Source organism: Chiloscyllium plagiosum, chromosome 9, assembly GCF_004010195.1.
Source record: "Chiloscyllium plagiosum isolate BGI_BamShark_2017 chromosome 9, ASM401019v2, whole genome shotgun sequence".
Classification (NCBI taxonomy): Eukaryota; Metazoa; Chordata; class Chondrichthyes; order Orectolobiformes; family Hemiscylliidae; genus Chiloscyllium; species Chiloscyllium plagiosum.
Window position 1 is genome coordinate 59,144,139 of NC_057718.1, and position 20,963 is coordinate 59,165,101.

General features: G+C 38.4%; 2 protein-coding genes across 10 annotated transcripts in view; one reads left to right on the forward strand and one right to left on the reverse strand.

Moving 5' to 3' along the window:
• The window catches only part of fancl (FA complementation group L), an 88,856-nt gene extending 82,778 nt beyond the window's left edge, over positions 1–6,078 (forward strand). For all 4 annotated transcript variants that reach the window (XM_043696040.1, XM_043696041.1, XM_043696042.1 and 1 more), the window contains 2 exons: positions 49–120; positions 5,992–6,078. In XM_043696040.1, coding sequence (XP_043551975.1) covers positions 49–120; positions 5,992–6,027 — 108 coding nt within the window. In that variant the 3' untranslated portion in view covers positions 6,028–6,078. The remainder of the gene's footprint in view (positions 1–48; positions 121–5,991) is intronic.
• LOC122552887 (serine/threonine-protein kinase VRK2-like) overlaps positions 1–20,963 on the reverse strand; it is a 115,325-nt gene that overhangs the window by 2,619 nt on the left and 91,743 nt on the right. For 4 of the 6 annotated variants that reach the window (XM_043696032.1, XM_043696034.1, XM_043696033.1 and 1 more), the window contains one exon: positions 4,108–6,912. The exons of 1 other annotated variant lie outside the window; for it this stretch is intronic. In XM_043696032.1, the coding sequence (XP_043551967.1) occupies positions 6,451–6,912 (462 nt within the window). In that variant the 3' untranslated portion in view covers positions 4,108–6,450. Of the gene's footprint in view, positions 1–4,107; positions 6,913–20,963 lie in introns of those variants that run through there. One more of the 6 variants, XM_043696036.1, reaches the window with a different exon arrangement.

Below are 20,963 nucleotides of genomic sequence, written 5' to 3' on the forward strand. Positions count from 1 at the left end.
GTGTATTTGACACTATCTTGTTAATTATTGAAATGTTCAATCCTGCAGTGGTTACGAGGGCTACCTCATTCAAGACAGAGCTTTAACGTCATTTTTGGAGAATGTCCTTATTGCAATAAGGTAAGAACAGATTAATGATCAGAAACTAAATTGTGTACAAGAGAATGATCTATCTTGTCTCCTTCTGAGGTACTCAACATCACAGATGTTAGCCTTCAGCCAATTTAATTCACTCCACATGATATAAAGAAACAGTTGAACTTGGTGCAAATGTTATGAGCCCTGAAAGCATTCCAACAATGGCAGTGAAGACTTGTGCTCCAGAACAAGGATGCCTCTGTTTGACCTGTTTCAGCACAGTTACAACAGTGGCAATACTCACCAATCTGGAAATTATTCAACTATATCCTTTTCACAAAACCAGGTCAAATTCATCCTGGTCAATTATAACACCATCAGTCTACTTGCAATTATCAGAATAGTGATATCAGATGGCACAAACTCAACAATAACCTGCTCATTTTCACTCAGTTGGGCTCATCCAGGCTTCCCCCTTCATCACAGACTCGGTCCAAACATGGACAAAAAAAGTCAAGCTCAAATGAGGATGACTGCCTTTGAATGAGTGTGGCATCAATGCGCTTGATCAAAACTGGAGCCAATAGGAATCTGGGAGAAAACTGTGCTGGTTGGAGTCATACCTGGACCAAAGGATAATGGTTTTGGTTGTTGAAGATCAATCATCTCCATTCCAGGACATCACTGCAGGAGTTTTAGGTAGTACCCTAGACCCAATCAGCTCCAACTGCTTAATTAATAAACTTTCCTCTATCATAAAGCCTAAATTAGGGATGTGCATGGATGATTATACAATGTTTAGCACATTCACGACTCTTTGGATGCTGAAGCAGTTGCCCATGTGCTGTAAAGCCTGGACAATATTCTGACTCGGGCTGATAAGTGGCAAGTAACATTTGTGCCACACAAGTAACAAGCAATAAAGACCTCCAACAAGAGCAAATCCAGTTGTCACCCCATGATATAGCACTGCCATTACTGAATTCCCCCGCATCCTGGGGTTTCTATTGACCAGAAACTGAATTGGATAGCCATATAAGTACTGTGGCTACAGGAACAGATTGGAAGTTGGGAATTCTGCCAAAAGTAACTCACCACCTGATTCCACAAAGCTTGCCTACCATTTGTGAGACACAAGTTACTTGCCTGGATGAGTGCTATTCCAACAATACTCAGGAAACTTGACACCATCCAAGACAAACCAGCCAACTCGATTGACACTGCATCCACTAATTTCAACATTCGCTTCCTTCACATCCGAGAGCATTGGCAGTATTGTGTACCATCTACAAGATGCATTGTAACAACTCTCATCAAGGCTCGATAGACAGCACCTTCCAAACACACCGTCTTTACTACCTAGAATGAACACTACCCAAATGCAAGATCCCCTCCAAGCCACAAATCATCTCATTTAAAACTATATTGCTATTCTTTCACAGTCGCTGGGACAAAATCCTGGACTCATTCCTTAACAATATTGTGGATGTAATTGAATGGACTGTATCAGTTCACAAAAGTGGCTTGCCACCACCTTCTCAAGGGAAATTTGAGATGGTAAATAAATGCTGGTCTGGTCAGCAACAACCTCATCCCATGAATAAATGAAAAAAAATCCCGATTTAATGTAACTAAATCAGTTTCTGTTTCAGTAAGTTTTTCCAAAGAAAATTCTGTTTACAAATTTTAATCTGAAGCCAAACCTACCTGGAACACATGCTGATGCACCCATCATTTTCTGTTCATTTAACATGAATGTAAGGAAAAATGTTGGCTTCATCTGTATGAATGGTTTCAGTTATTAAGTGTTTCTCGTTGTCAAGGGTTCTATATCAAGTGTACACAAGTGGAAAATTTTGTGCTTTAGTTTCTAGGCTTTTCTGTGGAATGGCCATTTTACTCTGTCACAAAAATGGTGAAATACAGTCAACTGTGATATTGGTTAGGTGGAAATTTTCACAGGAAAAACAAGGCTGAAGTGAATGTCCAGATGAGAATTGGAAAATAATTACCTGAAAAGCATATTCAAAAGATATGTTCTTCACTTTTCAGCTAATTGGCAGAACATTATAAATATATTTCCAATATGTGTTATGGTATTGATCTATTATTAAAGATGAATGTTTAGCCTTCAACTCTAAAATGCTAGGAATGTGCCTTAAAATCTAAGTTAGAAAGACATACCCCACTAATTATATTTTTTCCTCTTGTGCTGTATACAGCTTTTTTTAATATCATGATATTGCATAGTAGAGGAGGAAGTTGGTTCCTTATTGAAACTTGATTTCTGTTCAATGACAATACTGAGCTCTTTGATCAGTTACCTAAAAATGGAGAAGTTTTGTTTTTTTTAGTATATTTACAAATGTTATAATCCATCTGTAACTCTAGATTTTAATCTGCTTTCTTTATGTGGAAAAGTCTGCTGTCTTAATCTACAAAAACTGAAACAGACACTTTGTCTGTATTTTAACTTCATGTTCATGTTTTCTAAAGTGCCAAATGTTCTTGTTGAGTATTGAAGGTGTATGGAGAGCATGAAAGACTGAGAAATTGGATCAGCTGGTTTGGGCAGATAATTTTAATTTTCTGTTGTAATATTGAATATTTTCATTATTTTGAATAATGCAGCCCAGCATGCAGCATTTGTACAACTACTTCTGTTTTAACCAAGTAAAATATTTGTGGGATTTAAAAACAATAAAAATGGCTTATCAATTCAATTAGATAAACAAGGCAACCTTTTTTGCGTTGTCTTGTGTTATCTCAGAGTCATACAGCACGGGAGAGGCCCTTTGGCCCATTGAGGCTGTCCTGACCGTTATATACTGACCTTACTTTCCAGCATTTGGCCCATAGCCTTAAATGTTAAGAGACTGCAACTGCTCATCCAAGTACTTTATAAAGATTGACGTTTCTGGCCTTTGCTACCCTCCTGTGCAGCGCATTCCAAATTTCCACAAACCTTTGGGGGAAAAGTTTTCTTTTATCCTCAAATCCTCTCTAAACCTGCCCTTCACCTTATTTTTATACCGCCTCTTTATTGACCCTTCAACTAAGTACTACAACTGCTTCCTATTCATCGTGCCCATGCTGCTCATAATCTTAAACACTTTATCCAGATCTCTCCTCAACCTTCTCTACCCGAAGGCAAACCGTCAGAGACTATCCAGCCTCTCTTCATACCTAACATACTCCATCCCAGGCAACATCCTGATGAATGTCTTCTGCACACTCTCCAGTACAATCACATCTATCCTACAGTGTGCTGACCAGAACTGCACACAGTACTCCAGCTGTGGCCTCGCAAAAATTTTGTACAGCTCCAAAATAACCTGCCTGCTTTTATAATCCATGCCATGACTGATAAAGTCAACTGTCCCGTGTGCCCTCCTAACTATCCTGTTACCCGGTCATGACCCTTTCAGGGATCTGTCGATAAACATCCCAAGATCCCTCTGTATTATGAGCTTCCTAGTGTCCTGCCATTTGTTGAGTACTCTCTTGTCTTGTTACTTCTTCCAAAGTGCATCACTTCACACATCTGTGTTATAGTCCATCTGCTACTGATATGCCCATCTGACCAACCTGGTTATATCTTCCTGTAACATAAGACCTTGTCCGCACTATTAACAACACTGCCAATCTCTGTGTTATCCACAAACTTATTTGCCAACCTTCCCAACATTCTCCTCTATAGCATTCACATATCTTACAAACAGTAAGGGACCCAACACTGATGACTGTGCTTTGCCACTGGACACAGCCTCCAGACACACACAGTTTTCAAGTACAACCCTCTATCTCCTGCCACTAAGTCAATTTTGAATCTGACTTGCTACATTATCCTAGATCCAATGTGGTTTTTACCTCCATTGTTTCCTATGTGGAAATTTGACAAAGGCTTTCCAAAATTCCACATAAATATAACAGCTGCAGTATCCTCATGTACATATCTGATCACCTCAAAAAGTTTTCATCAGATTTGTTCTGATAAAGCCACATTGACTATTCCTGATCAAATCTCACCTTTCAATGAATTACTTTCTTCAGAATTTTCTCCAATAGTTGAATTGCAATTGATGTGAGAGTTGTTGGTTTGGAATTCCCTGGTTTATCTCTAGCAGCTTTGGGACAGAGCTCCTGTAATTTCCTCCCTCACCTCCCACAGCAATCTGGAATACAACAAATCTGGATCAGGATAGTCACCTGATGAAGGAGCATCGCTCCGAAAGCTAGTGTGCTTCCAATTAAACCTGTTGGACTATAACCTGGTATTGTCTGATTTTTAACTGAATATTCCTAGACATTCAGGGTTCCCTGGCCTCTTTGCTGGTACGTTTCATCTTAAAGGGAACGTTATGGGTCAGTATTTCCTTTTCCATTTCCTTTTGAAATGTCTCCCACTGTTCTGCAATAGATTTTCCTACAAGTTCCTGCTGCCAGTCTACTTTGGCCAGATCCTGCCTTATTTTAATTAAAACCTGCCTTCCTCAGCCCAAACCTTTTTTGCAGACCATCTTTTTCCTTTCCATAACAAACTTAAAATGTAGTGTAGTCATCGCTGTTATTAAAATACTCTCCCACTGCCACCTTGACCACATGTCCAGCTTTGTTCCCCAGAATTTGCTGCAGCACTGCATCACCTCTTGTTTGACTTCTGACATGTTGACATAAAGAGCTCTCCTGGATATATGTCAATAAATCCACACCCTCTAAATTCATTACACTATGATCATTCAAATTAATGTTAGGGAAGTTGAAATCCTCCAATATAATTACCCTGTTATTATTACTTTTACACATCGAGAAATGTGACTCCCATTTTTATTCTTAAGCTCGATCCACAAAGCCTTTTTCGAAGACCCTTCCAAGATGTTGTCCTTCCTTATTGTAGTCACTAACTCCTTAATTAATAATGCAACACTACCCTTTTACATCCTCCCCTATTCTGCTTGAACATCGTTTCCCCAGAATGTTGAGATGCCAACTCTGCCCCTCCCTCCACTACATCTCTGTGGTACCAACAACATTGCTGGAAACTCAACGTGGCTGAACTCCTGCCTTGGTTCTTTTACTATAGTATGCTTTGTCTCTATTGTACTAATGCTGTATTCTCTCCCTCCGCCAAACTAATTTAAATTCCTCCCAGCAGCATTAACAAACCCACCCACAAGGTCCCATTCAGTTGCAGGTGCAGACCGACCCACTTGTACAGGTCCTACCTTCCCCAGAAACCGTCCCAGTACTCCAGGAATCTAGAACCCTCCCTTTTTGCACCAATTGTTGAGACTTGTGCTCAAGTTAAATGATATAGCTTTTTGGTTGCTTTTAAACACTTCTTGCTTTTTTATAACAGTGCAAAGCATTTTATAACCTAGTCTTTTCCACCAAATCCAAATAATTTAAGTACAAATAGTACCTTCACTGTCAAATTATCAGTGCTTCCTCAAATGATTTACATCTGTGTAACATAGTATGATCTTGCTTGCTCCTTTATTAATTATATTTTAATTTGGTAACTTTTGAAAGAACAGTGCTTTAGAAGTTATACAAATTTTTGAAATAATTTGAAGTTTACTTGGAAAGAAGATGTTGTGACTGTAGAATGCTATTGGCTAGTTAATCAAACAATAAGCAAATAAATAGACTGCATTCAGTGTTTAAATTTCTTATTTCACAAGTTAGCCATTTATCAATACATTATGAACAAGAAGATTTCTTTGGCATAACATTAAGGACTTGTTTTATCCTGAGTTCTCAAATTATTTTACCTAAAGAAATCAAGTAGTTTGTTATACAACAAATCACCAGTCCTTAAAGATGACATCATTATCACATTGTTTTGTGGTAAACAGTAACAAAATAATGCAGGAAAGTTTCCATTCTTAATTTTTCTTCCCCTTTCTTTAGCCAATTACAGTAAAGATGACTATCAAGAAATCCTAACCACGGTTGTGTGAAGATTCTTCATATGAATATTTGTTAACAAGATGTCTAGTTTCTGAAGTTGACAACCATGTTAAGAAATTTATTGATCTACTCCTAATTGTAAGAAGATTAACCTTGTATATCTGGCAGCTTATAAACTTGATTTAATGAATGCTGTGATTGCATACACTAATTTGTCATAACTGCAAATAGTTAATACAATTCTTGTGATAAAAAGAATTTCAAAATCCCATGTAACAAAAGCTGAATCAGATTTATTCTGTCGCCATAAATAAACTGATGATGTAGAGTGTTCTTAATAGTGCTAAATTTAGTCTGTCTATTCAATAGCTTTATGCAAAAGAGACTGTTAAACTGTCTGAAAAGTTAACTTATTACACAGCACAGAAAGAGTGACGGCTCTGATAAATTGTACAGTACTTAAAAAAACATGATTACTAGGATAATCGAAACTATCAAGACAAGAACCGCAAAACCATATAGTAAGACATCTGATTTTATTCGGATTTGATCCTGGAACATGATGGAAGGTACTGTTGGCTCAGTCACTCTTGTTTCCTTCTGAACAGTCATTGTGACCTCTGGTTTACTGTAAGTAAGCTGAGGACCTCTTGGAAGTTCAGTTGGACCAATTATTCTAGCTTTATTCTGAACAGTCATTGTGACCTCTGGTTTCCTAACCTTGACCTGAGGTGATATTGAAGATTCAAATAAACCAGTCATTTTTGGTTTGTTTTGTACAGTCATTGTGACCTCTGCTTTTCTATCCCTTAGCTTCAGTGAAGCTGCATGTTCGACATTACGCAGTGTGCTACTTTTCTCTTTTGTCGATTTTGGTTCGTGTTGAGTTTGTCGTCTTGTTTTGTGTCTTGTTACAGCTGCCTGTACGAGAAATTTATTATACACATTAAAATGATGAAAAGTAATAGATGTCATTGAAAATGATACATAACTCAAGACCACAACTAAGTTCTTTAATTGTTTATTAGAGTAGAAAATGTTATTGTAACTTCTTCATATTGTATCTAAAGTTATTTGAGAAAATTGCATTTCCAAGTGCAATAAGTTTTAACAATATCACTCGAAAGTTTGAATGTCCTGACTATATGCTACTGCTTTTCCACCAAAGAAATACAGCATTTATTTTACCATAAAGTATCAAGATACCACATAAGTTACATTACAAATGTTTTAAAAATGCAAGACGATGACTAACTAGTAGATTTTGTAAAAGGAAAAAAAAATTGCAATATGTTTCTGGTAACATTTTAAAATGAAAAATACATAGTTTAGTGAAGTCTCCATATTAAAGTCAAAGTCTTGAAGTAAATCATAAAATGAAACTTTTGTTTTTGTAATATTACATATTGATTTGTGAATTGGGAGGTGCTTTTTCCAGCTTGTTTAAAGATGTTGATGAAGTTGAACCAACTAATGTTGATAAACTGTGATGAAAAGCACTGAAGAACATCCCTATCACACCATCACAAATCCATTCAATCCATGACATAGGCACTTTGTTTTTGTAGAGAAGAATGGTTCCATCATCTTTAAGTAATAAGCCAAGAGACCATCGTGAACTATTAAATTTTCATGTGTTCATCATTAAGTTACATAACAGCTGCTAATGGCTATGCGATTATTAGCAATGAGTTCTTACACTTGATTTTTGGAGGATGTACAAGTAAGTGATAGTACCAGCCTGGGAGAGCAGGTAACTGGCTCAGTCAGTAGAGCTATCCTTGAGAAGGGTGTGTGTGTTTGTGTTCAAGTCCCATTCCATTAGAGTCGACCACAAAATTAAAGTTGACAATGTAATACTTAGGAGATGCTGCTGGAACTGTCGTCTTTCATGTTAAAAGAAGTTCATGTTAAAATGAAGTTGCTTGTGCCAGCTCTGATAGAAGTATATGATTCTATGAAAATATCTGAAGAATGCTGCTGCAAGTTACTTACTTCAACTTTTATATTTACAGCTGTGACAGGAAAGTTCTGTTCTTAGTGATGAAAGGTGTTCTATAAATGCAAGCTCACAAAAAGAAAACACTCTAGTTAAGAAAAAAATCTTTCCATGATTTTAAATTAATTTTAAAAAGGAAATCAAGATTTTGACTAATCAATCAATATGACATGGACAATTATAACCAGAATGTAGCTAACTTTTAAATAAGATCGGCCTGGAACTACATTCGTTAAAAAGACGGACGTACAGATTTATTTGTCTATTCAGTTGCTGAACGGTTTGGTATAATGACAACTTTATAGTTGGGAATTTCCTCAAATTTTTCATCAGCTGTTAGAAGAATCCTAGATACCACTTTTATGAGCATTAATGAGGTTTTCATTGTACTTCTAAGAAAATTACAATAACTGAGGAAATTCCTGCTGCATGTATTTTTTTGTGGCAATATTTAAACTTCAAAGTGTTGCACTCTTCAAATTCACCATTTATCTGATATATGATTCATCTTAATTCCTCACACTGCTGGTCCTTTTAAGGCAATGATGGTGTAAATTAGACGTCTTGCAATAGGTCAGCTAAAACTGACATTGGATCTGAGTTATGAATTCAAACCTAAGTTCAAACATAGACATATTTTGAAGTATTTTGTTTAAGGTAAAACAGGGGTCCTGAAAAGGGGGGTGTTAACTGTCCTAAATTCTGCCCAGATTCACTCCCTTGCAATGGGGCATAGGCCCTGGTCAAATCCCATAAAACTTCAACTATCCATTTTCACACCAGGACACGATGGTTAGCTGCTCTTTTTGGCTACAGACTTTGATTTAGAGGTTCTGGAGTGAAAGAGAAATTCTTGGACAGGAAGACCAAAAGTAGCTGCTCTTATACCAGGAAGAGGAAAAGACTATTTTGAAACAAAAACAGAAATTACTGGAAAAACTTATTGTTAGTAGAATGCTGACATAAACAGATTCTCCGTTTGACAAGATGGAATTTCTAGAGTTTGAGGGGCCAAGAAGGACACCCCTTGGAAGGTGGTCAATGAAACTCCGGAGAATGGGTAAAGAACATCAGAGGATTCACCCTGATGTGCTGGGGAGAAGGGAGCCCTTCAAGGCCACATATGTTTAGTGTGTGCCATAACACATAAACATAGTATGGGGTTTTTGACAGTGCTAATTCATTCTTTTTTATCTGCAGTTTAATGTATTAAGTTGCCTAGTAAATAATGTTTAGCCTATGTTGTTGCAGTGAAAGTCTTAATTTGTGAAATCTTGTTTGATACTTTGTATTGGTTACTGGAAATGCAATGCAGGCTTCTCCTGGCATAAAAGTTAATTTAAAATGACCTCCTGACCACTTCAGCTGCAACACCAGCTGAAACTAGGTACAGTAGGCAAGGCACATCTCTGCCCATTCGAGTCTGAAATTGTTATCCAGTCCTAATATCTGCACATCTGAGGTCAGAAAAGGTAATTAGCGCTTCAATATATACCTCTGCAATTTTGCACTAAGTTTCAATTTCTATGTTGAAATCAAATTAAATGATTGTCAGGTACCCTTGTTATGTTTGATTCTCTAGTTATTTCAGCCACAAGCCCACATCCCCAACACATAATACCATGGCTTAGAAAGAAAATTCAAGTGATAGAGGATGAGTATTTATTTTAGCCTTGTTGCAAGTTTGTGCAGTGCAAACATTTATTACAGTACAATTTATGGCAACATCAATACATGAGAATTATTATTTTTAGCATTTTCAGTTTTTATAGCTTGTTTTGATATTGGCAGAGGTAACAATGGTGGCTAGATACTTGTCCTTCTTTGAATATCACTTTGTCCTTGTTTGAATGTCATTTTGTGATCTTAAAGAAATTTGAAAATCTGCCACCCATCAGAAGGATGACAGTTGCAGCAAAAATGATGGTAATTAACTTTACTATTTTTTACCTAATCATCAGACAAACATTCAGCATGGGCAGTAATCTGGCAGAGAATTTCGTTCGGCAATTAATAATTCACCCAATTTCATTCCATTGAAATCTCACATTGTCTGATGTAAACTTCAGTGCATACCAGAACATTAATGCTTGATTTGTATTCAAACTAAGTTTAATACTGCTAGAGTTGCTTGGTCTGCTACTGGGAAGATCACAGCCATGACAACCTTCCTACAGCTTTCCCCATCTATGTTTGAAAGAACATCGATTAAGCAAAATTCAAGATTAGATTAGATTACAGTGTGGGAACAGGCCCTTCGGCCCAACAAGTCCACATCGACCCTCTGAAGAGCAACCCACCTACATTTACCCCTTCACCTAACACTATGGGCAATTTAGCATAGCCAATTCACCTAACCTGCACATTTTTGGACTGTGGGAGGAAACCGGAGCACCCAGAGGAAACTCACGCAAGCACGGGAAGAATGTGCAAACTCCACACAGACAATTACCTGAGGTGGGAATTGAACCTGGGTCTCTGGCACTGTGAGGCAGCAGTGCTAACCACTGTGCCACCCAAAATTCCAAAACTAACTCCAGCCAAAATTTAAAGGAGACACATCTTTAGTTCCAGGACTCCATTGCAGTCAATTTTTGGATTTGTCTAAGTCGTTCAGACTTGATACTGAGTATTGGTAACTGTTGGTAGGCAATGCTGGAGATTTCCACAGAAATCATCTACAATATACAGGTTAAAGTGGAAAATTGACATTCTGGTAGGGCTTTCTGCTCACATGTCTTGGGCAGTCACTGGTACCAACATACCCTCTAATGTTCTTGTTGTGTACAGGTGTTTTTAAATCTTTTGTGCACAGCAACTTAAAGGTCCAGCTTGTGTGAAGCTTTTAGGTTGTGCATAATTGGGATGGGTACAGTTTTGGTGAACTGGTCAAACCAACATTATTTTAGCTGCAACATTTGCCTATGCCAGAAATAGCTGTGGGAGGTCAGGCAGGTAGTCTGGAGGGAAAAGAACACTTGTGGGGCAAGACTGTGTAGTCACACTGATAAACTGCATTCTATAAGGGGAACATTTAAAATGTAAATATTCATAAAAAGCTTTGCTGAATGAAGAACAAGCTGCAATGAAAATTAGTAATGTTGAACAATGTGATAGTTGTTCCTGTCACTATTTTTGCACATGTTAAATAACTAGTGGAAACAGAATATTCTTTTTTACATTGTCAAAGTTGTTCATAGTTTTTAATACCTCACCAAGGTCACCTTTTAATCTTCTCTGCTCCAAGGAGAAAAAGCCCAATTTCACTAATCTGTCCTTGTATCCAGAATCCCTCATTCCTGGTCTCATTCTAATAAATCTTCTTTGCACTTACTCCAGGGCTTTGAGCAGGGAAGGACGTTAAACTGAAAACAGTACTCCAAAGGTGGACAGACCATTTATTTGTAGAGATGTAGCATCACTTCCACTTTTTGTTTTACTCTATGCCTCTCATTTATCGGAACCACTTGGCTGCCTTAACAACTATTTTAACGTTCCTGGCTACCTTCAAAGAATTATGCACTTCAACCCTCAGGTCCCTCTGCTCCTGTACTTGCTTCAAATTGAACCTGTATTATCTCTCCATGTTTCTTCTACCAAAATGTATCTCCTCACATTTCTCTGCATTGAAAATCATCTGCCTAAGTGTCTACACATTTTGAAGACTTTATTATTTCAGTCAACTTTTAAATGAAAGCCATTCCACTCTGACCTTAAGTTCATATGGACCATCTCAGCCCTTAAACCCCTCATCTTCCACCTTGGGACCCTTCCATCACACGGCATTAACATCGACCTTCCCAGCTACATTTCCCCCCAGCCCCAATCCCTATTTATCTCTCAGCCCCCTTGCCCCTCTACATTCCTGATGAAGGGCTTGTGCCTGAAATGCCAACTCCCCTACTCCTCGGATGCTGCTCAACTGCTTGTGTTTTTCCAGCGCCACACCTTTCGACTCTGACTCTCCAGCATCGGCAGTCCTCACTTTCTCCTTTATTCCTAAAGTGGCGTTCAAATTACTTCTCCCACACGAGAGATGGAAAATCAAAACCAAAGACTATGAGGCAGTACCCAATCTTTTAAAAGCGTTTCTACAATTTTCAATAAAATAATCATTTAATTTCTGAAATGAATGCTGCCAGAGATCCAGTCAGTGTGTTTAAAACATCTTGTTGGGTTTGAACTTAGTTTAAATAAACTCTGAACCTGTGACCGCTGAATTGAATTTTAATACTACTCAATTGTATTGCTGTGTGTAATTTAATTACAAACTATGTTGTCTGTTGTTCCACTCATTGGAAACAAATACCGCTTACTGGATCATTTAGTTATAACAATGTCAAGGTCTATACTTTATAAAGAATACCTTTTACATAAAGAGCTGAGCTAATCTTTTAAATTTATACTTCAGTCACGCCTAATTTAACAGGAGTACGCATGAGTCAATAATTAAATGCATTTTCTTCTTCAGTTGGCCATTTCTGATTTTTTTTCTGCTCTGACATACATTACCCTGACAATAACCTTTACTAATTCAGCATTACTTTGTGTTATGCTCACATATTGTCAGCTATTTTGCTGAACATTCGACTAATTCTAAACTACACAACCAATGCACATCTAACTGACATTCCTTTTCTCAGATGTATCCAATTTGTATCACTTAAAGTAATGAATATCTCCCAAATGCAATTTTCATTCATTTAATTAATTTCCCTGCACTTAACATTCTATGGCATCCACTATATCTGAATGATGAGATTGAAAAGTCTCACTATGTTGGATCACAGGCTTCATTCGAATGGAGATCGTGAGGTGAGAGAGCCCAAAATCAAAGAACAGTAGAACATCTGTTGCTGTCATCACAAGAGCCTTCAGTCAACTGGGCCTTGGTTCAATACCCAGGACAGGGATCGAGGTTTCACGTTTGTGAATCATGGTTGAGAGTGAAGGCAACCAGTACCTTTGAGATGGGATCAGGATGAACACCTCCCAGCTCTATCTTCAGCTAAGTACAATCATCTTTTCTGAGCATAATGTGATTACTCAGCCTGGTTTCTTTGAAGTGACTGGCAGGGCAAGAAATCTGGAAATGAGGGGACTGCAGCTTAATTGCACAGTGCAGAGGTTCAAATGCCTGCATCAGACAAATAAATATTTTTATCTTTATACTGTTTTGGCAAGCAATGCTTTGCTGGATCGGAAAGCCTTTGTGCATGCTATTGAATCCAGGCATGTCCAGAAAACAGGCACAGCACAGACCAATTTTTGCAAAACTCCTTTTCCTAGTTGTCCATAAATGACCTTCCCGATTAAATACAGACTCAGTTTTATTATTCATTCTGTCACATTCTAAACCCAGCTCACAACTGATCACTGACATGCAGACATTCAGCATGAATATCTTCTCCCATGAATTTATTCACTGTCTATAAAGTAAGTTGGATTAACTATCATTCTGCATAAAAGTAAACTTGAATACAACAGTTTCACAAACCAACCTATTTGTAACTATAATGTTAGCAGAGAATTTTAAAGTCATGGCAGCATAGAGTTTAATTTTCTGTCTCGAGTGTTTATGAAGCATTAATATTCCAGACAATAAACTCCAGATACACCACACAAATGTCTTTTTGGATTTTTTTTTAAGCTGTGATATCAATGCCCTTTGCAAAAATGTGCATGCACACAGTGTAACCCCATTTCCGATCTGCAATGGAAAAGCAAACCCATTCTTTAAAACTGCGTAAGCCCACACTGATAATTGATTGAAGCTCTGTTTCAAAGAAGTTCAAACCTCGAGTAAGGAAAATGGCTCATAAATAACCGGCTCTGGATTTTAGATGGCACACTTCCAAACAGATAATGACCAGAGAGACACCAGTGGGCCGAGGTCAGTTGTAAGTAGTGTAACCTTTGAGGGCTTGCACTCAGTTGGTTCAAGTCCAGACCACTTTGAAGTAGTTTCGACTTCAGTGCTTTTTTTAAGCATGACAAATGAGGGGCACAGTTCAGAGGCTCTCAATATCTGCAGTTGCAAAGACAAGTAAATCAACCTTCCTTCACTTTTACTATCTTGTACATTGTTGCTCTTATAAAATTTACTAACCTACTAAACATAATTCCAGGTTGGAAGCTGATGTGTAAGACATAGCCCTCTATAAATTCAAGTATTTACACTGCAGCAAAATAAAATTGCAGCAATTGGTACCCAATGTATAAAAATCAATACCATTGCTAACATAAAGTCAATGACAATTCAATGTTGGTGAAATGTATTCAAATTTCTGGCTGTGCCTTTATCTTCCTTTCCTCAAATTAGAAATTGTGGATTGAATCTTACCACAAATTGGCCAAGTGTCAGTTTCGTCAGGTTTCATGGAAGGTTTCTCTCTGTGATGCCTAGCGAGATTCCCCACGGGATGTTAACCCATCTCATAAGGCTCCATATCCCTAAAACTTCCCTCATTCAACACTGGCTAGATTCTCCCATTTGAAGGCGGAGGTAAGTGCGATTGCTGGGATATCCTTGGATTGCTGGCACCAGTGACAAGTTTGACTCCCAGTCAGGTACAGCATTGACAATCCATACTCTTCTTTTACCACCAATGTGGCACAGCTGACATTTCTTTGCACATACAACTGCACGCTCCTACCTCTAGCACTAGACCACACAGGATACCTGACCACAGCCATATTCCCTCTTACAGCCAAAGCCTATGTTATTCAGGACCAGGGAAAATTGTGCCTATTGTGTCTCATTATGCTTCTCTACGATCGCTATGACTATCAAAACATCCATTTATTGTGCTAATGCGATGGTTCTTTTTAGATTAGATTACCTATAGTGTGGACCCTCCGAAGAGAAAGCCACCCCCCTATATTTACCCCTGACTAATCCACCTAACACTATGGCAATTTAGCATGGCCAATTCACCTAACCTGCACATCTTTGGACTGTGGGAGGAAACCGGAACACCCGGAGGAAACCCATGCAGATACGGGGAGAATGTGCAAACTCCAAACTGACAGTTGCCCGAGGCGGGAATTGAACCCGGGTCCTTGGCACTGTGAGGCAGCAGTGCTAACCACTGAACCACTGGTCTATTTTTATATCATTAGAATCATAGAATCATATAGCACAGAAACAGACCCTTTGGTCCAACCAATCAATGCATACCATTATCCCAAACTAAACTAGCCCACCTATCTGCGCTTGGCCCATATAACTCCAAACATTTCTTGTTCATGTACTTATACAAATGCCTTTTAAACATTGTAACTGTAATCACATCCATCTCTTCTTTTGGATGTTCATAATACATGTGAAACACACTTTATGCAACAATATTGCCTCATGTCTTTTTAAAATCTTTCTCTTCTCACCTTGAAAATATGCTCTCTACTTTTGAAATTACCCCAACCTAAGGAAAAGACATCGGCCATTCACCTTATCTATATCCGTCATGACATTCTACACAATTAGAGCAAGACTTTTATTCCAGTCTACATTATGCAACAGAAAAAAGTGATTCATATTTTATATTTTCAAACCTGCCACAAGGGCACATAGAACTCCACCTGTCATCTCTAGAAAATAAAGCTACAGACATTACCAGAGTCTTCAAAAAGTCATATTCTAACCCAAGTACGTTTTCTCGAATTACCTTAATTGATCTTACAGCTTAGTGATAGTAAGACTTTCTGAATATGAAAAAGTGGGGTATGCTTTTATGTTCAATGCTTCTAGCAAACAAAACTCTAACAAGAATGCAAAAGTTGAAAACTTAGTTGCATTGGTTTTGTTTTTGTTCTTACTAAGCTGAGGGATTGACAGATGGCATTTTGGGGAAGTTAGACACTCGTCTGTACCCTGTGTCAGATCAGTTGTAGCAAAGGATAAAATAGAAGCAAATCATCCCTTATTTTAGACAATAATCTACTTTGAATTGAACCACGTTATTGGGATGATCTTGTCTCTCCATGATTGTAAATGTTATTTCCTGAAGACGTTTACAATCATGGAGAGACAAGATCATCCCAATAAATTACTGTTTCTCAAACCAGATCTCAAAAGCAAACATTTAGTATTCAAATTCATGATACTACCTTGTATATCTTCTTTTGTGCTCTGAAATTTTATTCTACGATCTCATTTCAGAGTTGATGCACAGAAAGGACTTTGTTGTAATAGAGATATACTAGGGTTAGTTTAATACTAGTCATAGCAAGAATGAAGTAGTTCTGACAAATATACAAAATAATTGAAATCAATTCAAATAGTTAACAGATCTGAGTTATAGTCATAGTCCTAATAAATTTCCTGCTTGTTATTTGTTTGGAAAACAGAACGGATCCAATGATAAACCAAACAACTACTTAATTTACTACAGTATTTCCCAAAAGACCAAGTAAAATTCCATTTTTTGCACCATCAACCATCCGTGTATATTCCTCTGTTAATATATTTCTGTGCATTGTAAATTAAGTCATTGTCAAACTGGTCTGCAAATATCAATACTGCAATTTTTCAGATAAATCTCTCCTGTTGGTTCAAGTTACACTAGATGAAAGCCAAGGTTTGTCTTTGAATGAGCTAATTTATGACTGCACTATAACAGATACAGAAAACAAACCAAAATCAGCACCATCTGTGCAGAGATGTTTTTAACAATATTCATCCATTAGTCAGTCAAGACAAATTTGTGAGCAACTTATTTGATATTCGGAGACCTGGATGGTCTAAAGTTAATATTTCAATCCAGTGTTATTACAAAAACAAAAAACTCTTTAAGGATGTAGTAACTATGATATTGATATAGGCACCCAAAACATTTCAAGGGTTTGGAATGGACAGAATGTATATGGAATCCGAAACAAGTCCTTGGGTAAATGTGGATTTTGCTGAAGTTCGCTTAAAAAACTCAAATTGAATATTATTGAAGTTCAAACATCAATTTCCAAACTAATTTTGCAAATAATCAGATTACTGATATTTCTTCCCCCACACCCCCCACATTTAGATACTTTCTCCTTTTTAAAAATATCACAACCGTTGTGATTTTGAATACCTAAATTATATGTCCCCTTCATCTCTTGACTCCTAAGGAGAACAACTCAAGGCCTCTTCACAAAACTGATACCTTTCAACCCCAGTACCACAGCAGTAAATCTCTGCACCCTCTTTTAGCTCTGGATGTGCTGTGTGTTTGTGAACTGGACAACACAGATTGAAGGTGAGAGACATATGTGTCAGAGGTAATAGGACGGACAAGAAAAATAATGCAGTGAGTTGTTACGATCTGAAATGGTAGTGAAATCAGATTCAATAACAGCTTAGAAAAGGAAATGGGATAAATCCTTGAAAGTATTTTTTCCCCCCCAAGGCTGGAAAAGTAGCAGGGTAATGGAATTAATAGTATAACTCCAAAGAACTGGCTTAGTTACATTTAAGCAAATAGTCTTTTATTTTACACTGCAGCATTTTATGACAATGGAATGAACTATGTGTTCTACCCCAAAGTATTTCAGAACTGGAAATTTACTTTGGATTTAAAAGATTCCAGAACAATTTAGCACCAAGTTCAACAGTGGCTTTCGGTGCAAGAATTACAGTATGGGGCAAGAAAATCCCATCCAAAAATATTGATTTATGCAGTGTCTTTATTTCTCATTAGGACCCCCATGTTCATGAGGGGTCGAAACCTCACTAGAACAGCATCCTGGAAAAAAAAACTACAATTGTTTACAATACTCATGCTGGACTAGTAATAGAGATATACAGTTAATGAGCTGGAGTCCACATTTGAGTCCCAGCAGAGCAGGTCAGTAAAATCTGTAATTAAAAATCTAATGATAACTGTCAAACCATTGTTGATGGTTGTGAAAACACATCCGATTCACTAATGCCTTTTAGGGAAGGAAAACCGCTATCCAGACCTACACATGACCCGAGACCCAAAGAAACGTAGAATCATAAAACTCCTACAGTGTGGAAGCAGGCCAATTGGCCCATCAAGTCCACACTGACCCTCCGAAGGGTAATCGACCTGCAACCCCCCTCCACCCCCACCCCCAAAGACTATTTCTATAACCCTGCATTTCCCGTAGCTCATCCACCTTGACTGCACATCCCTGGACACTGTTGATAATTTAGCATGGCTAATCCTCCTAACCTGGACATCTTTGGACTTGTGAGAGGAAACCAGAGCACCTGGAGGAAACCCATGCAGGCAAGAAAAGAATGTGTAATCTCCTCACAGATAATGGCTTCAGGTGGAATTGAACCTGGGTCCCTGGTGCTGTGATGATACAGTGCTAACCACAGAACCACCGCACCACCCTTATTTGCTTAACTCTCTCATTAAAAAAATGAAACTGAAAAATGTCAAACTGGCATGAACCTAAGCTTGGAAATTACGACAGTAAATAGCCCTAATGACCCTGCCGCAGCCTCCTTCCTAACATCTGGAGGCTGGAGCCAAAATTGGGAGAGCTGTCTCACAAACTAGACAACTCCTGACCTCATTACAGCTTTGGGTCAAACTTGGACAAAGGAACTGAATTCCTTTGAGGTGAGGGGAGAGTGACAGCCCTTTACATCAAGGCAGCAAGTGTGACATCAAGGAGCCCGAGCAAAACTGGAATCAATGGGTTTCAGGGGGTAAACTGTCCAGTGGTTGGAGTCATTCCTGGCATATTGGATGACAGTAGTGGCTATTGGAGGTCAGTTATCTCGGCTGCAGGACTTCGTCAGGGTAGTTTCTTCATCCCAACCATCTTCAGCTGCTTCAACAATGACCTTCCCTCCATCATAAGGTCAGAAGTTGGGATGTTTACCAATGACTGCATAATGTTCAGCACCAGTTGTGACTTCTCAGATACTGAAGCAAAGAAACAAGACCTGAATGTTAAAACTCAACTAGACTCATGGACTCATCACATAAACACAGTGACTACAGAAGCAGGTCAGAGGCGAGGGATACTGTGGCAAGTAACTCCACTCCTGACTCTCCGTAGTCTGTCCATCATCTACAAGGCACAAGTCAGGAGTTGATGCAATAGCTCCACTGATCTGAATGGGTGCAACTCCAGCAACAATCAAAAAGCTTGACACCATTCAGGACAAAACCACCTGCTTGATTGATACCACACCACAATCACCCTTTCCCTCCACCACCAACAAGGTGCACTGCAGAAATTCACCAAAGATCCTCAAAGAGCATCTTCTAAACACAACCATTTCTATCTGGAAGGACAAAGGCAACAAATACATGGGAACACACCACATACTAGTTCCCCTCTAAGTCACTTATCATCCTGACTTAGAAATATATCACCATTCCCCCACTGTTGCTGGGTCAGAATCCTGGAATTCCCTCCATAATGGCATTGTGGATCAACCCAGAAAGCACGGACTGCAATAGTTCAAGAAGGCAGCGCACCATCACCTTCTCAAGGGTAACTAAGGACAAGCAACAAATGCTATGAATTATTAAAATATAAAGATTTGTAGTAAATTTGTCAGGCATGGTATCCCATTCATGAAACCATGCTGACTCAATGCTTTGCCATTACAATCTTTATAACAGACTCGAACATTTTTCCAATAACTGATGCTAATCTAACTAGCTTATAGTTTTTTTGTCTCTTTCCCTTTGAGACAAAGGTGTGCTACATTAGCAGTTTTCAATCCTCTGGGACTTTTTCAGAACCTAAGGTTTCTTGGAAGATTACTACCAGTGTATCCTCTATCTCTGCAGTTACTTCTTTTAAATCCTAGTTAGCATCTCATCAGGTCCAGGGGACAAATCACTCTTTAGCCCCATTAATTTTTTCCGCTGTTTTTCCTCCAGCGATAGGCATTCTATTTAATTCCTCATCCTTTTTTCCTTGATCATTCAGTATTTTGGAATGCTAAGTCTTCTATTTTGAAGATTGATACAAGTGATCTGCCATTTCCCAGTTCCCCAGTATTATTTCCTCTGCCTCATTCTCTAAGAGGCTTATGTTAACCTTCGCCTCTCTCTTGCTTTTTATGAGTTTAAACCAGTTCTTGATGTCAGTCTTAATATTACTTGCAAGTTTACTCTCAAAGTTTGTCTTCCTCTTTATTGGTTACCTTCCCTTGGTTTTTAAAACTTTCTCAATTCTGACCTTGCATTAGTCTTTGTCACATTATATGTTTTTGTCTTTCAATTTGATAGTTAACCATTGCAGGAATACCTACACCAAATGGACTACAATGGTTCAAGGTGGCTAGTCATGACCATATTGTCAAGGGAACTCATTATGGACAATAAACATTGGCCCAACCAATGAAGCCCATAATGCACAAAATCTTTCTAATCTGGCCTACCACTACCTGATGCATGACACACTTGTGATGTGATAATATCTTGATTTTCCTCAGTAAACCATATTCTGATAGAATCTTGCTTTAAATCCTAGTAGGCATCCGATCAGATCCAGGGGACAAATCAATCTTTGGACAATAGACAATAGGTGCAGGAGTAGGCCATTCTGTCCTTCGAGCCTGCACCACCATTCAATATGATCATGGCTGATCATCCTTAATCAGTATCCTGTTCCTACCTTATCTCCATAACCCTCGATTCCACAATCCTTGAGAGCTCTATCCAACTCTTTCTTAAATGAATCCAGAGACTGGGCCTCCACTGTCCTCTGAGGCAGGGCATTCTACACAGCCACCACTCTCTGGGTGAAGACGTTTCTCCTCATCTCTGTCCTAAATGGTCTACCCCATATTTGTAAGCTGTGTCCTCTGGTTCGGCACTCACCCATCAGCGGAAACATGTTTCCTGCCTCCAGAGTGTCCAATTCTTTAATAATCTTATATGTCTCAATCAGATCCCCTCTCAGTCTTCTAAACTCAAGGGTATACAAGCCCAGTCACTCCAGTCTTTCAGCGTAAGGTAGTTCCGCCATTCCAGGAATTGACCTCGTGAACCTA